Raw genomic sequence first — 17,553 nt, 5'->3', positions numbered from 1 at the left:
TAATCTTGGTTGCAGGTTTTTCTCCTTCATCACTTTAATTATGTCCTGCCACTCCCTTCTGGCTTGTAGAGTTTCTGCTGATAGATCAGCTGTTATCCTGATGGGGATTCCCTTGTGTGTTATTTGTTGTTTTTGCCTTGCTGCTTTTAATATGATTTCTTTGTGTTTAATTTTTGACAGTTTGATTAATATGTGTCTTGGCGTATTTCTCCTTGGATTTATTCTGTATGGGACTCTCTGTGCTTCCTGGACTTGATTAACTATTTCCTTTCCCATATTAGGGAAGTTTTCAACTATAATCTCTTCAAATATTTTCTCAGTCCCTTTCTTTTTCTCTTCTTCTTCTGGAACCCCTATAATTCGAATGTTGGTGCGTTTAATGTTGTCCCAGAGGTCTCTGAGACTGTCCTCTGTTCTTTTCATTCTTTTTTCTTTATTTTGCTCTGCAGCAGTTATTTCCACTATTTTATCTTCCACCTCACTTATCCGTTCTTCTGCCTCAGTTATTCTGCTATTGATCCCATCTAGAGTATTTTTTATTTCATGTATTGTGTTTTTAATCGATGCTTGATTCATCTTTAGCTCTTCTAGGTCCTTGTTAACTGTTTCTTGCATTTTGTCTATTCTATTTCCAAGATTTTGGATCTGGGAAATAGAATCTTGGATCATCTTTACCATCATTATTCTGAATTCTTTTTCAGGTAGACTGCCTATTACGTCTTCATTTGTTAGGTCTGGTGGGTTTTTATCTTGTTCCTTCTCCTGCTGTGTGTTTTTCTGTCTTCTCATTTTGCTTATGTTACTGTGTTTGGGGTCTCCTTTTTGCAGGCTGCAGGTTCGTAGTTCCCGTTGTTTTTGGTGTCTGTCCCCAGTGGCTAAGGTTGGTTTAGTGGGTTGTGTAGGCTTCCTGGTGGAAGGTACTAGTGCCTGTGTTCTGGTGAATGAGGCTGGATCTTGTCTTTCTGGTAGGCAGGTCCACGTCTGGTGGTGTGTTTTGGGGTGTCTGCGGACTTTTTATGATTTTAGGCCACCTCTCTGCTAATGGGTGGCGTTGTGTTTCTGTCTTGCTAGTTGTTTGGCATAGGGTGTCCAGCACTGTAGCTTGCTGGTCGTTGAGTGAAGCTGGGTGCTGGTGTTGAGATGGAGATCTCTGGAAGATTTTCGCCGTTTGATATTATGTGGAGCTGGGAGGTCTCTTGTGGACCAGTGTCCTGAAGTTGGCTCTCCCACCTCAGAGGCACAGCACTGACTCCTGGCTCCTCAATTTGGGATGATTTGTTGTCTATTCATGTATTCCACAGATGCAGGGTACATCAAGTTGATTGTGGAGCTTTAATCCGCTGCTTCTGAGGCTGCTGGGAGAGGTTTCCCTTTCTCTTCTTTGTTCTCACAGCTCCTGGGTCTCAGCTTTGGATTTGGCCCCGCCTCTGCGTGTAGGTCGCCGGAGGGCGTCTGTTCTTCGCTCAGACAGGACAGGGTTAAAGGAGCAGCCTCTTCGGGGACTCTGGCTCACTCAGGCCGGGCGGGAGGGAGGGGCACGGAGTGCGGGGCGAGCCTGCAGCGGTAGAGTTCGGCGTGACGTTGCACCAGCCCGAGGCGCGCCGTGCGTTCTCCTAGGGAAGCCGCCCCTGGATCCCGGGACCCCGGCAGTGGCGGGCTGCACAGGCTCCCGGAAGGGCGGTGTGGACAGTGACCTGCGCTCGCACACAGGCTTCTTGGCAGCGGCAGCAGCAGCCCCAGCGTCCCACGCCCGTCACTGGGCTCCGCGCTTTCAGTCGTGACTCGCGCCCGTCTGTGGAGCCCCTTTAAGCAGCGCTCTTAATCCCCTCTCCTCGCGCACCAGGAAACCAAGAGGGAAGAAAAAGTCTCTTGCCTCTTCGGCAGCTCCAGAGTTTTCCCGGACTCCCTGCCGGCTAGCTGTGGCACATTAGCCCCCTTCAGGCTGAGTTCTCGCCGCCAGCCCCAGTCCTTTCTCTGCGCTCTGACCGAAGCCCGAGCCTCAGCTTCCAGCGCCGCCCGCCCTGGCGGGCGAGCAGACGAGCCTCTCGGGCGGGTGAGTGCCGCTCGGCACCGATCCTCTGTGCGGGAATCTCTCCGCTTTGCCCTACCCAGGTATGTGGGGAGTTTCTTGCCTTTTGGGAGGTCTGGGGTCTTCTGCCAGCATTCAGTAGGTGTTCTGTAGGAGTTGTTCCACGTGTAGCTGTATTTCTGGTGTATCCGTGGGGAGGAAGGTGATCTCCGCGTCTTACTCTTCCGCCATCTTACCCGGAAGTCTCAGGAGTGTAATCTTATTTAATAATTCACAAAGGCCATTTTAGGATAGTATACTTAGTTGATTGATTAGATTTTTTAAATGCAGATAGATTTTATTTGGTGATTTTTATTTAAAAATTCGAAGAGGGGAAATACAGAGCAGTACATACATGTTCAAATAGTAAAAGACAAGACAAACATTTCTCATGGGAATAATATCACCTACCAATATCAGCTTTATGGTTGAATATTGGCCACATAGCTCTATGGTATATATACTGAAGTCTAGCTAATGAAAAGTGATGTGGAAATTGATTGAATCAACCAGTTCTTGTTTGCTTCTTTTGAAATTATATGTAAGCACATACACATTTGTAATACACAGAAACATAACACATATTTACATGTGTGCCTAAATATTTGGTTTAGCTGTTTATCAAAATGACTGCTCAAAATTCTGTATGTTTAAAAAGTTTGCTATGTAGGTCTTATTTAAACTATATTTTGAAATGAGCAAAACAACACATAGGCAATTCATAAGTAAGAAATTCTAAAAATGCCTCTTTAAGGATATTTCAGCAACTTGTAAAACTGCTTCTGCTTATGCACAGACTTCAAGAGAAGGCATGCTGGGAAACAAACTCCAGGAAGTGCCAGAAAATTAAAGAGAGAATGAGGAAAAGTGGAAAATTCATGATGGAAGTTGAAGGTCACAGCTGAAGGTAAAGACATGGTACTCTATTTAGTAGAGGGTTCTTTTCCTCCCTCTTTTAGGCTGCACCCAGGAGAGGCAACTAGATCAGAAATAGAAAAGGAGCATTTCCTAAGGTCTGTAAGGAAAGAAAAGCTAGTGAAGAGTTATTCCTAAAGATTCTGAGAAAGCTCTTATAAAAGGGGGTAAAGAAGAGAGGAGGGGGGCTTCCCTGGTGGCACAGTGGTTGGGAGTCCGCCTGCCGATGCAGGGGACACGGGTTTGTGCCCTGGTCCGGGAAGATCCCACATGCTGCGGAGTGGCTGGTCCCGTGAGCCATGGCCGCTGAGCCTGCGCGTCCGGAGCCTGTGCTCCACAACGGGAGAGGCCACAACAGTGAGAGGCCCGCGTACCGCAAAAAAAAAAAAAAAAAAAAAAGAAGAGAGGAGGCTTCATTAAGTAACTTCAAATAGTCTGTGCACAGGATAGCTGGGTGACAGTTTGGTGATAGAACCTGGGTTCTTAGGCCTTTGGAATGAACTCTAAAGTTCTGGGAAGATAGATAGCGGGGTTAGCTTAAATGCCGTTATGATAGTCATCTGTTAGAAAGGTTTTTCACCTAATTATTATTTTTTTAATCTTTGGTCTTGAGTTTATTTCCTTTATTATTTCTTCTGCATATAACTGCTATATTAGACAAGAGTTGCTTAGTCTGTGGACTGTGGGGTTTGATACACCAGCTTGTTTCATTTATTTATCTGGACACTTGACTCAATAGATCTCCACTTCTATCTGGAGGCAGCTAATACAAAAAGGAAGTCCAGACTAGTCTAAAAAGGAAGACTAATCCATATTTAAAAGTAAGCTTTGCACTGCAACCACGTCTTGGAGATGGTATTCTGTTTTGTGCTGTGTGAAAATTATTTCTATAGTATCACTTCATTTTAATAGAGAGGATCATGAAATTCATTTCTTGGAAGTATCAACATTCCTGCCTTGATGGTTAGCTGGGACATTTCTCCTAAGTACAGAACTTACTTTTTTTTTTTTTCATGAAATATTGAACTCATTAAGGTAAAAAGAAATTACCTAGATCAGTGATTCTCTATTCTCTATGCTAATTAGAATTCCTTGGAGAGCTTTTAAAAATTACAGATCCCAAATCCCGGCCCCTAACCTAAAACAGGGAGTGGGGCCTTGGCACGTTCTTTTTTAAAAAGCTCTCAGGGTGATTCTAACTCACAGCCAAGGTTAGAACACCCACCTAGATAGTTCAAGGCCAAAAAATAATAAATAAACAAATAAATAGAAAGATAAATCCCTATCTGTATTTTAATTTGAAGCATTGCTTCAGTGTCATTTTTTCAGTGTCACGTTTTAAAACCACCAGTGCACTTGGTTACCAGTAGCTTTAAACCCAAATATATTTAGAATATAGCTAAGCCCTTTTACAGTCCATTTCCAACCAACTTTTCAGGTCTCAGCTCCCTTCAACCCTCTTTTAATGTTGTTGAACTCAAAGCATTTGAACACTCCCTGCACCTTTATTCCTCCATGATTTAGCTTCTTGCTGTTTTCTCTCTGACATACTGGAACCTCCTTCTGAATTTGGCAAAATGCTACTTATCCTTTAAATGGCCAACTTTAGAGTCACTGCCTCTGTAACACTGGGCTAATCGTAATTATTTTCTATAATGCTGATATGTGTAAATTCAAATCACTTCAGTATTTTCCTGAGGAGACAAAGCCACATTATCTAATGGTACGTATATTTAATAATACCTCTCTTCAAACTTTATCTAAGTGTGTATCTGTCATATTGCTGCTTAGTTACTCCAATATCAATAATTACTTAGGTATATAATCCCAGAAGGAGGCATTTGATTTAAGTTTATGAATTATTTCTCATAGACATTTGAATTATGTTCTGAACAGCTGCAAATTCCAATGCGTTTTATTCCAACTCCCTGAATCATTTTAAGGAAAACCATCATGTATGATTTTCTTTTTCTGCTTAAAATGTGACTATCCAGACTTTAAAACAAATTGGAAATATTTGAAATATCAGAACATCTATATTCTTTTGATATATTGATTTTTCACATTTGCTTACAGTATGTGTTTTAAATAGGAAATAAGTGGATATAATTTCTTTTTCTTTACTCCTTTTGGCTTTGATGCCACAGGAAGCCAGCTTGCTAACTCCCTGATACCTGATATTTCCCTGACTAAAAAGTCTCTCCGATGAGAATCAGCATTTTCCCCAAGATAGGAGTCGTGAATTCTCATCTTCCTAAAGATACATATGTCCCTTAAAAGGGTCCAGAATATTTCCTGCAAAACTGTCTGTCACAGGAGCACCTATTAGAGCTACTATCAGAAATACTGAAGGAAGAAATGCATCCTTCCTACAACAGAAAAAAAAAAGTGCACCCTAAAATAGACCAAGAACTTGAACATCAGCAAAACTGGGGGGCACTGGTTGGGGGGGAGGAAGTCAGATAACGCTTTAAGTGAAAAGTTGATTTAAAAAATTAAAGCTTATCCTTCAGTTCTCTAGCTTAAGTTTTCCGACTTCTCACTGCTGGAATTTTGTGAATATACAGATGGTAGAGAAGAATTTGTATTAATATTCTTAATTTACATTTCTTAATTTAGGAAGGTGTTTGGTTTGTTAGAGTGGTCTGTAGTGCAATCTATAATTACACAGATTGCAATTTATATCTACTCACAAAACAGAAGAGTTACTTTTCTAGAACAATTTCAGGTGTCTGCAGATAGGAAAAATTTCTGTAATTGAGAAACTACTCAACTTCTAGGCAAGAGGTAATCCCATGCCGATGTGGACTGTTCCTTTCCTCTCAAATCGGTATTGTTCATGACCCCAGATTCTCCATCAAACTCAATCCCGGCTGAACTATAGGTAATAGCCCCGCTGGGTGCGGACTGCAGGCCAACCACTGGAGGGCGTCTGGACGCTTCCAAACAGCTCCGAAGCGCCTGGAAATCTAGAGCTCGAGGACTGGAAAGCGCAGGAGGAAGAACGTGATCTTTGATTTTATTGGGCTAATAAGTAAAGGAAGAACAGGCAGGTTTGGGAGCAAAAGTACGCTGTTTTCTTTCTTGGGATTAGCCCTTCTCGCTGAGGCAGCGAATTCCCTAGAGAGTTAGAGAGAATAATACCACTCAGGCCCCAGCCCGCGGAGCCCCACGAGGGCGAGTCTCGAGAGTTTGTAGCCCCGCAGCGCCGGGCGCCTGGCTAGCTTCCCGGGCGCTGGAGGACACCGGCACACGTCCCGAGGCGCGAGGACCGACTCGCTGTCAGGTGATCGCGCGGCGGTGGCGGCCGAGGGCCCGAGGCACTGCAACCTGCTCTAGAAACTCGGGAACGCAAGGCCTTTTCCAATTATAAAGGAATTCCTTCCCTGACCTCCATTTCTTCCCCCACCGGGTTCGTTCAAAGCATTTATCCTTTGGGGAGTGGGCAGTGAACCAACCTCGGAGTTGAAATAGAAAAGGTGTACGGTATTTCGGGTGGGCTGCCCTGCCGCATTCATTTCCTCCCTGCCGAAGATTCGCACTGAATTGTAATCACTTTACCCTGTGATTTTCTCGATCTAAAAAAAACGTGTTTTCAAAGCATCACTTTAAAGAAAAGTCTTGCTTCCTGCTCATGAACCTTTAAATCCCTGGTAGGAAGAGGGGAGTTGAAAGGCACATGAGAGATGCTCAGGTTTTCAGATAGCCCGGCGCCGGGCAATGCGCCTTGTGAAGAACAGGACAGAGATTTCCAAGAACACGTAGTCACTGTCGTTGCCTGCCAGCCGGCTGTTGGGACTGCGTGTCACTTGAGGGGCCCCGGAGACAGATTTCGGCTCTCCGGATACAGGGTGGGAACCGGTTCCTTTGTAACTGAAAGACCCTACCCTCAGCTAAAAAGATGTCAAATCATTCCTCAGGCCAGACGGAATTCAGCATCCAAAGGGTTACGCGCGGCTGCCGGGTTCGGGCGGAGGAGAGGGCGCCTCAGCACTCCCAGTAATTCAATTAGTCAGGTTTCTGGAAGGTGGGGCCCGGGAGGGGGGTTAGGAGGCGTGGGGAAGGGAGGAGATTAGGAAAACGCCTCTTTCTCGTGGAGCAGACCAATCCGGTTGGAGTAAAGAGAGAGGAAAAAAACTCGATCTGTAAGCAAACAGCAGGCCTTTCCCTGACTGGCTGCTCCTGCCACCCCCCACCCCTTCCCAAGTAAACTGCGAGGGGAAAAAAAAAAAAAGCAGCCCACATGACCCGGGCCGCGGCGGCAGCAGCGCTGGCTAGGCTCGGGCTGGCGGCGCCTCCTCCTCTCGGTCCGGAGCTCACACCGGCGCTCGCGCCGCCCTCCGACCCCGCGCCCTGCGCTCCACGCCCACTCCCCCCCCCCGCACCGCCCACGTCCACGTTCACGCGCGCGGCCTCGCGCTCCGGTACGGCTGCTGCTGCTGGGTTGCCGCTGCTGTCGGCTTTACACGCAGGTCATTAAAGAGGGGGCGTGCCCGAGGAAATTTTTCCCATAAAGCATTTTCTCTCTCTTTTTTTTTCTCTTTTGCAAAACTGACTTTTACCCCTTTCCACTTCTCGCCAGTCGTTTCAATCCCTCCCGGGCTGCTCGTGCTGCTGCACCAAGTTTATTTTCCCGCCTGGTAAAGGTTTTGCGATTCTGTCGGTGGTTTTCACCTCTTGTTGCTGCTGTGCCCAAGGAGGGAAAGAGGAGCAGCTGCGGGAGGATCGGGAAGGTTTTCTGATGTAGTCATCGGGGAGGTGCCACACGCTCTCGTGCGCTCTTTCTTTTTTTTTCTCCTTTCGCATTTCAAACTGATTGATGCCTCTCTACAAGTTGCCGGGCTTGGGGTCGGACCAGTCGGAGTCACAGGGACACTTCTGAGAGCTCAACCAGGGCTCTTGGCACCGCGTCTGGGGGCTCATTCTTGCTCCCGGAAGGCGATCGGAGACTGACATCAGCCCATCCAGGAGTTGGAGGGATTCATTTGAAAGTGATTGTTTCCCCTCCCGCTCTCCAGCTGAACAGTTGGATTGGCATCGTCCTGCAGGTTTCGGCATCCCAGCTTCGCCTGGCTGGCTGGTTCAGACCTCTGCTCTCCATTCACTCTGGTGCACCGACTCCCGGCCAAGAAAAGCACGCGCGAGAAATCCCCGAGACTCAGGCAGCGGCCGGGGTGTCGCCTCCCGCCACCGTCGCAGTCCGACTCCGACAGGGGACCTGCCGGAAGACGCGAAAAGCCAAACTTTTCTTTGAGGTTTGCGAGGCAAGACCGCTCCTCGCCCTCTTAGCTGCCGCTTAACCAGTTCCAGGACGCCGGCGGGGCTGGGTTTCTGGCTCCAGATCTCCACCCTTCTCGGCGCACCGCCCCTAACCCGTAGCACCTACGAGACTCCTCCGAGATTTCCTGGGGTTACCGGGTTAAAGCACAGAGGAGGCGGGGGAAGGGGGTCCTCAGACTCCCCGGACCACAGGCGGGAAGCCCCCTCATCCACACGGAGCCCTCTTCCTGCAGTTTCCTACAGGCCGCCAAAGTAACTTGGAGCGAAGCGGGGCGCAGTGCGAGGGCCCTGGGCGGCGGCGGAGCCGTGCGCAGCCCGCGGCGCCGACGCTGAGCCGGGCCCGGCGGGCCAGTGTATGTCTCCCCGCAGCCGTGGCGCGCAACTCCCGGTGACTGTGCAGCGTGCGCCGCCGCCTGCCCCAACCCGCGCTGCCGCCGCCCGGCCCGGCGCGCACCTCCTTCTCCCGGGGTGACCGGCCTGCCGCCGCCGCCCGAGACACAGCTTGGCACCGCTTCCCCCGCCCTCGCCGCCGCCACCACACACACACACGCACGCTTCTCTCCATCTTGTGATTCCTTTTTTCCTCCTGAGCCCTCCAGTGGGGGTGCGAGTTTGCCTTTATTCCCCCCACTCCTCCACCTTTTTTTCTGTCTCTCCTCCCCCTCCTCAGCTTGGTGTGCGCCTCTTTCTTTTCTCGCCCCTCTTCATTTTTATTTATTCATATTTATTTGGCTCTCGCTCTCTCTCGCCCCTTCTCCCTCCCTCCCTCCCTCCGGATCCCTGATCTCTCCCCGGAGTGGCGCGTCGGCGGCTCCGCCGCTGGCCAGGCGTGATGTTGCACGTGGAGATGTTGACGCTGATGTTTCTTGTGCTCTGGACGTGTGTGTTCAGCCAGGACCCTGGCTCCAAGGCCGTCGCCGACCGCTACGCCGTCTACTGGAACAGCAGCAACCCCAGGTAAGGCAATGGGGGGCAGAGAGCCGGGGCTCCCCAGGCCTCGAGGCCCTGCGGAAGGAGCGGCGGCGCCGGGGATCCGCGCGCATCGGCCGACAGCGGCGCGCACTCTCAGAGTCTGCGTCGCTCGGGCGCGGATGGCTTTCGAGGCGCCCGCGGGAAATGCTCACTTCGTGCCCCCTCATTGTTGAGGTGCGGCAGGGAGCCTGAGAGCCCTTGGGCGTTCCTGGGGCTGCCCAGACCCGATGCTTCTGCGAAGCCCGGGGAGACTCGGAAAAGGCGGGAGCCCGGGAGTCGGGACTTCGCTTCCCACCCGGGCAGGCTGGCCAGCATCCCGATCCAGGCGCGGGGCTTGGGCACGGGGAGCCCCGGGTGCAAGCTGCCAGGAGCTCCCTCTTGGAGCGTGGCTGCGCAGGGACTGCGGGGAGAACCCGCTAAACATCCCCAAAGTGTTTTTGGTTTTTTTTTAATTTTTCCTTCCCTTTTCCCCGGTGCGCTCAGAAAGCGCACTGGCTGGGGGAAGTGTGGGGGGCTGGGAAACGGAAGCTTTAGGTTGATATTTTCCTCTTTAACTACGAGGAAATCATCCGGCCACTAAGTCAGTCTGGTCCCGGCTCTCTTGGCAGTAGAGAGGCTTCTCCCACCTCCTCCACCTCCCGGTGGGCTCAAGGTGCCAGAAAGTTTGATCTAATGCTGGGTTACGTCATGCTTGCGGAGCTAGCTGCTGGAGTTGGCCGAACCGGGAGGTGGGAGACCGTCGTCCGAAGCCTGGCAGTGTGCAGCCGGAGGAAAACGCGCGGTTACCTGGAAACGTTTTTCGGGCGCTTCCGAAGCCAGCCGAGTACTCGGGAACCAAGAGATGGGCGCCCGGAGCCGCCCTAGCGCTCCTGCTGGACCCTGGCTACCCGCCTGGGTTCCTTGTTCACGGACCCTGGAAGAGGGGTAGGGGTGGGGTTGTCCAGAGTGCCGGGCGGACCCCTCCCGATCCAGAGCAGGTCCAAGCCCTACTTTCTCTCGGGCAGCAGTCGGCCCCGCTGGGCCCATATTGCTCTGCCTTTCTGGGACCGAGGCCAGCTTCCAGCTTCCAGCTGTGGGCTGGTCTCGGTGCCCGCCGAGGAGAAGGGAAATAGCATCGATTATACCTAAAATCCCAGGTTTTTCCCTGGGCTGGCGTGGAAGTTGGGAGAAGAAACGCGGAGGCCAAGGGAAGAGTTTGTGGTTGCAGCGCGCCCAGCGCGCTTGGGGATAGGGGGCTGGTGGGCGCCTCTAGTTTTTCCTACCTCCCGGTGGCCCTTTCCGCCGGCCTCCCGCCTTCCTTTGTTATGCTGGCATAGGAGGGATTACCCCGCTTGAAGTAATGTTCTCTCACCTGAAGATGAGCAGATTTCCCTACGAGCCGTACACTGGTTGCCGAACGGGGATAGAGGCCCCCCACCCTGCTACCCCAGGAAAGATAGTCACACCCAGGTAGCCCAAGACCTGATTGAATCGCTTGGGCCAAGTGGAGACATACTTCAAAGTTTGGTTTAAAAAGTCTCCTGGAGGTGGGTGGTGGGATGGGAAGCTATTTCTTCTTTGACATGCCACTTACCGCTATTAGGAAAAGAGAAAGAGAAGCCATCCTGCCAGAAGAGATGCCTTTTATTAAAGCTGACAAGACAAATAGAGCAAGCTTTCCAGTTGTGATGGCGTTAAAAGCAAGTCTCATTATGTTGGTTGGTTTTATTCCCCTTTGGGCTTTATTAGACAGCATATTCGAAACAGAGGAATTTATATTTTAAACTTTAGTGCCTTATCAAATAAAACAGCAGTGAAATTGGTTAGTTGAATTTGGGACATTTTGCTCTTGCTTGTCTTTTGTTTCCCACTACAGACTTCACAGTGTAATCTTTTTCTCATGGTATTAATTTATTTGGGTACTTGGGTGTTCCAGTCATCCTGGGTTAAAACAGAAAGAATCAGCAACATCCCCACTCTTACCCCTCCTTATTAACCTGTCAAACTAGTCTGAGTTAGTTTGAGGACATTTTATCTCAGGTTATCTCTGTTTTATGCTTTTGATACTGTTGTTTGGTTTGAGATTAGCACATTGATTTTTGTCACAGGTCATGTTTTTTAATAGATCTGCCCTGCCTGCGGAAAACTCTTCTGCTCAGGATGCCATGGTGTGTTTGAACCTGCCCAAAATTAACCTGTAGAATTTTAAAATACCAAGAGTATTCTCAAGTCAGTGTTTTAATTTGAAGTTTGTGGAACTACCTCTCTATTTGATCATTATCAATTTGATAATGTTCAAAAGAAAGAATCATGCAACCCCCCCCAAAAAAGGTTCAGCTCTAACTGTAGTATTTTTAGGGATTTGTGGGTGTGTTTATCTTCATATGTTATCACAGTAAAACTTACTTTAAAAAATAATATAATTTTAAAACTAGGTACTGGTAGGCAGATTTATCTTAGAACTGTGGAATAAGACGGTGCTTTTTTGATGAATGAAGAGAAGTCAGCTTGGATGTATTTAAAAGGAGCCAAATGCAAAATAAGTAATTTAGAAATAAGTTTATCAAAAAAGATAGTGAAAAAATATTTTAGAAAATTTGCAGGGGTCTAATAAATTTTAAACTTTTAATGTTTTACATTTTCTTTTCATCTATGCTATCATTTTGTAAAGTAAGCTAACCATGCTTTTTGGTTGGACATAAATCCTATCTTTTAAGATTTTGCTAAATTAATATTATCAGAAGACTTCAGTCTTGTGGAAAAAAAGTAGAAAACTTTAATTGCAACTTAAATAGACTTTAAAGGTTTTTCTCTTAGAAGAAGAGTTCAGCGGACACATTAAGCTGATAATAAATGGATATTGTGGCAAAATGAAGTAAATACATTTTAGCTTATACTAATGTACTTCATTTGAAATTATGTTTAGATAAAATTAAAATTAAGTATTACATCTTACTCACAGGATTTAAATATCTTATTTTGTAACTTGTGTAGTCATAGGAGTTTATCAGCTGCATTGGGTTTCATTACTGACTGCTTTGATAACAGAAGCATCCATAGATCTAAGTTCACAGAGGAAAAAAATGTAAAACTTATTTGCTGTCAGATAGTTTTGCTGTTAGAATCTGTCTTCCCAAGCATTCACTTCTGGTAAATAGATGTTTAATTTTTAAATGCTGATAACTTTTTAATTGCCAGTATTTATTGGGCAGTGGACCACACTGATTTTATGTATTGACTTGCTACAGATCTCTAAAATAGCAACTGAGACCTAACTTAAGTCTGAATAAAAATATATGATAACATTTTTGTAAATGCATCTTTCATATTTTAAACATTTGAAAAGTTGTATGAGTTTCACCTAAATCGTGAGAGTAATAGAAAGATCCTTTTAATGTTATGCTCAGTTCTGAACCGGCCTGTTACTAAGTAAGTTTGAGTAATGAAGATCCAAGTCAAGGAGAATATAACTATTGATAGAATATTTGTGTCTAATTTCTTTAATAATGGAAAAAGCTTTTAAGTAACTTTTAAAAAGACTTTCAATAATAAAACTTCCTTTACATTCTCCCTTAGTAGCTACGTTTATAAAGGTAGAGGTGACTCAATATTAAGAGTATGCCGCTTAATTTGAAACAAGCTATAAACAGTTTGGTGCTTCCAAAGAGAATATTCTTTCAAATGCTGTGTACGTTGAAAAGTTTTTGGATTCATTTGACCACTTGCCAAAATGATGCTGGGATGATTAAACATGTCTCCTACTGGTTGGCATTAATAGATGGAATAGTAAAATAATACAGTGGCAAATATAACCAGCATACTTTAAGAGTACCGATTTTCTTCACTTAGTAATTTGCTTCTGTTAAGGTTTGAGAATCACCAATTTAAAATGTTATTCTCTTATGGGAAAAGATATCCCTATAATTCATCTGGGATTTTCTAAATTTCAGCCTAACCATATGTTTTCTTTGGACTTGTAAATTAAACATTTCATGTTAGAGTAGCAGGTAATTGACACCATTTAGTTTTGCAAACATGTAATCTTGAGTTGTGAAAGTGATGTGAATTCTAGGTCAACACTCCCAAATCTTTCAGGCAGTACAGATGATATGTATGTGACTAAGTAGAGAGAAGTAGTAACATTTTTCCCTGATCATATAGCCCTTGCATATTTTTTCTCTTTCAAAATTTACTTGTTTCATTTAAAAAAATCTGAGCTACCAGTGTTTTATATATATACCAGTATACCAGTACTGTGCCTTTCCCACTGACAAATGAAATCAGTTTGGTCTAAATCTAAGAATTTGTTTTGAGGAAAGATGGAAAGTTGATCTTGGTTTTGAATGAGTTGTATCACCAACCCTGATAACTTTATTTTTGAAATTTTAAGTGTTTTAAATAATACTTCATATATTAGAAACAAAACTTCTTCAAGTAAAAGACATTACTTAGAATCTTTTAACTTTATTAACTCTGAACCTCAGTGTAATGTATCATTTTATTAGATGTAATGGGATAATTTTGTTGTTTTGATATTTATATCAGAATTTTATAAACATCTGCTTTAAAAATAAAGCAGTGTGATGAAAATTTATATCCACTGTAGGAAACCTGAAGTGTTTTTACCCTTATCCATTTGTAGGAGACCTGAAGTGAATTTTCCCCCTCTTACCCTTTGTCTAATCTAGAAATTTGTAGAAGAAAAGGGTGCTTCTTATTTTTGGCCAGTTTTCCATAGAAGTTTGAAAGCAAAATAAGCCATTGAGATGTTATGTTCCAGTGCTTTTATACATTATGTTATGTATTTGTAATAAGCTATCAGAAATAGTCAACTGTCTTTTTCTTAGGTGACTGGAACATCAGTGCTGTTTGAGGCCCGCTTGGCTGTACAGTGTGAGACCAAGGTCAATATACTCTTCAGGATTAAAAGAATCAGAGAGAGCCTTCAGTAGTTCATTACTCCCTGTTCGTTGATTTTAGTGGTATTAACTAAGCCATTGGCTCACTGAAGGAATATCTTGTTGCCATATGTGTTCTGGCTGATAATCAATAGCTCTAGAGGCTTCCACCTTTGAATAATGAGGATCAGATTTGGAGGGAGCATTTAGTTATTTGGGGGCAAATTAACCTTGTGAATTTCTTGCCATTTAATCTCGTAAGATGCCTCTGAAGAGGCATTTCATTGCATTCTGTCCACTGGCCTGATTTCCTGTTGGATGGGACAGATAAAGATGAGCGCCTCCTTTTCTCCCCTGTTGCTATGAACCAAGCAAGCTACCAGCTTCATGCTGGGCCAAGAAAATTAATGAATACAATTAGTCCTTCAGGAGTCCTGACCTTCGCAAACTTAGAAGTATACGCCAAAAGAATGTACCTTTGAGGAAGAGAAAACATTGAAATAGAAAATGAACAAAACATAAGAATATGTTAAGAACAGAATTTTATGTGAGGGTAACATTTGGTTTATTGTTTAGTTTTTTTTTTCTTTGTCCAATATATATTATTTGATTAATAGTTTTTGAAAAAAGATGCCCCTCAGCCCTTTTCATTTTTTGTGTTGGTTTTGAATAACTTCCAGCAGTAATGAGAATTTAAAAAGCTTTGATATTTTATTTTAGATAATCAACCACTCTATGTTAACTGATGCCATATAATCAATTTTCTTTTCAGAAACAGTATACAGACTGTTAAAACAGCAGCCCTGGTTAGAATGTCTTTGCTGAAAAGGAAGCTTGTATGTCTCTAAGCACAGTGAGGAAGTTCTGGCCACTTACCCAGGATGCTCAGTCAGGACTAGTCTTCCAAACCGAGAAAAAATTGCCTCTCATCATTTGTGACGGATAATACCTTCATATTCAGGTATAAAACCTCAAAGAGGAGTGTAAGAGATGAGATATTAATATTCACTTTTAGTAATTTGTCTTATGATGGTGGTCTTAGACAGCTAAACATCAATAAATTATTGTCTCTTTTAAGGGCCTGATTTATATTATTAGATTTATATTTTAGTCTGCTTCTCAACCTATACCCTGAGCTGTTTTGTGGAAAAGTTTCTTGTGATTAATTTGAACTTCCAGTGTTTCTGAATGGGATATTACTCACTACCAGGAGATCTGTTTCCTCTGGAATTTGCCAGCATTCATGTTTTCAAAATTGTCTGTTACAAACAAGGCAGCATAATGACATAGAAGAACTTAGTTTAAAAGTAAAACGTAGTAATGCAGGTTTTTCTGTATTACAACTATTATGCCTAGTTTTGAGCATAAACAAAAATTTTTCCTTCTATTTTACTATTCTTGATAATCTATACTCCTTATTGTACTCTGAAGGGTTTATTGTGAACTACTGAAGTCTCTACACTATTTTCTAATCTGAAATCTGTGTAGATGGAAACTCTTTATTTTTAGGCTTTTGAATATAGTATTCAAACAGTGAGCCATAGATTTCAATAAAACCATTATTTTAAAACAGTGAAAACTTCTCCTTGAGTTAGCTAGTTGCTGCGAGACGGTAGTGTACTACAGTGATGGTTAGCTCAGCTTTCATTCAGGTAGAATTCTGTCATTTTCAATAAGGAAAAATAAACCTTTGTCATCTTGAGAAACATTCTTTATGCAATTGACAGTTGACAGGTTGAAGAAAATGTTACTGTCAGGTCTTATTTTCCCCTCAAGTGAGAAATAAAAATAGTTTTGAGTGATTTAAAAAAAATCTATTTAAAACTTATTTCAAAATGGAGGAAAATGTTTTTAGTTTTTATGTGTATGTCACAGAGTTAATCTGCCATTTGCTTCAGGGAAGGTCGTCAAAGTGCAATTCCAGGAGAGGTTGTCTAACAGCTAAGTTCCTAGGGTATTACCTTTGAAAAGCCAAATACAGTTGATTTGTTTGTAACAGGATATCTATCACTGGGCATTTTATGATGGAGTTCTGTAAGAGATATAAGGTATCAATATTATTCCTGTTACTGCTTATCAAGTGACCTGATTTTTGGGACTGATGATCATGATTCTGATATGAAGGATAATTGGGAATTTTGGTTTTGTTATATCTCTATGTATATGCATTGGACAATCACCTTATTAGCACACAAAGATCAAACCTTTAAAAAAATTTTCTTTGCTATTAATAATTTTCAGTAACTGCACAGAGTAATCCGTAAATTTCCATGTGGAAGTGCATGAATATATACTTGGAGATTAGAAAAAAATATACCAAAGTTCTTGTTTCTTGATTTAGAAAAGCTAGTTTTTTGGCTTTCAGTTAAATCAGCGTTTCTTTTCTTTCCCCCTAGAAGCAGCCATCTTGTTTTAAGACCGATTTTACTTCTTTCATGAAAATGGTCTGGAAATGAATATGGACGATAGAAAAGGACTAAACCACTTAGGGATCATTTTGGCAGGGCTCTACATTTAAAGCTCTATCTTAAGTTATTCGTGAGCTCACTAGAATGCTATCTTCTTGTATTTAGTTGACAAAAAAAGGGTATTTTAACTTAGTAATTATATATTTTAAACCTAGGCATATTATATTTTCATGTTAAATATTGGGCTGTACCATGTTTACAAATGTAGTTTTCTCTTGAAGCTTATAATTTATTGTTAATTTCTCAGTGATATATTAGTAGCCCCTATTATCACCACCCCCCCCAAACCCTGACTTCCTTTTTCTTACTGTACTAAGCAGTCCTTTTTGTTTGTTGCTTGATATTTTTTTTTTCCAAATTGCACAGCGTTAGCAGGAATCTTTCTCTAGTAAGTGGTAGTGATAAAAATATAGTTACCTCCAAAAATGAAGCATTTGGGGTGCTTTAAGGAGCGTTATATGAAGCCAGAGCCTTTTTGGTCCCTGGAATATAGGCTCTCACAATCTCATTACTAAGCCATTCTTGTGGGCTCTTATAGAAAATGATTTTGGAAGTAAATTCGTATTTGTTTTTAAAAATTATGAGAGTATACTAATTGAGACTGTTATATTTTCCACCATGTTTTGTATTTCTGGATACATTTGGAGGAACATGTTGTCTAGTAAACTTTACCAAAAATTTATACTACACTTCTTGCCACTGCATCTGTTTGATGATGTCTGGGAACATTATTCCCATGTACTGAAGTAAAAACAGAACGTCTTAAGACTAATTTCAAAGTAACCTGACTCAGTCAGTCTGATTAAACTGGGCACAGATTGAATACTACTTATGTCACAGATTGCTTCAGTTCATTAGAAGTAGGATTTTTGATGGTTGCAAGTACAGTGTAAAGGAGCTAAATAAAATACATGTTTTAAGATTGGATATACATCTCATGGACTTCTCATTAAAGTCCAAGTATGAGTTGACA

At 43.6% G+C, this 17,553-nt stretch overlaps 1 protein-coding gene across 2 annotated transcripts in view; it reads left to right on the top strand.

Annotated features, from left to right (window-relative positions):
* The first annotated feature begins 8,596 nt into the window (after window positions 1-8,596).
* EFNA5 (ephrin A5) overlaps window positions 8,597-17,553 on the top strand; it is a 278,081-nt gene continuing 269,124 nt past the window's right edge. For both annotated transcript variants that reach the window (XM_081230590.1, XM_081230589.1), the window contains exon 1: window positions 8,597-9,220. In XM_081230590.1, coding sequence (XP_081086716.1) covers window positions 9,096-9,220 — 125 coding nt within the window. In that variant the 5' untranslated portion in view covers window positions 8,597-9,095. The remainder of the gene's footprint in view (window positions 9,221-17,553) is intronic.

The sequence above is a fragment of the Mesoplodon bidens genome (assembly GCF_964165515.1).
Source record: "Mesoplodon bidens genome assembly, chromosome: 4".
NCBI classification, from domain to species: Eukaryota; Metazoa; Chordata; class Mammalia; order Artiodactyla; family Ziphiidae; genus Mesoplodon; species Mesoplodon bidens.
This window is presented reverse-complemented; position numbering and strand designations above follow the sequence as displayed.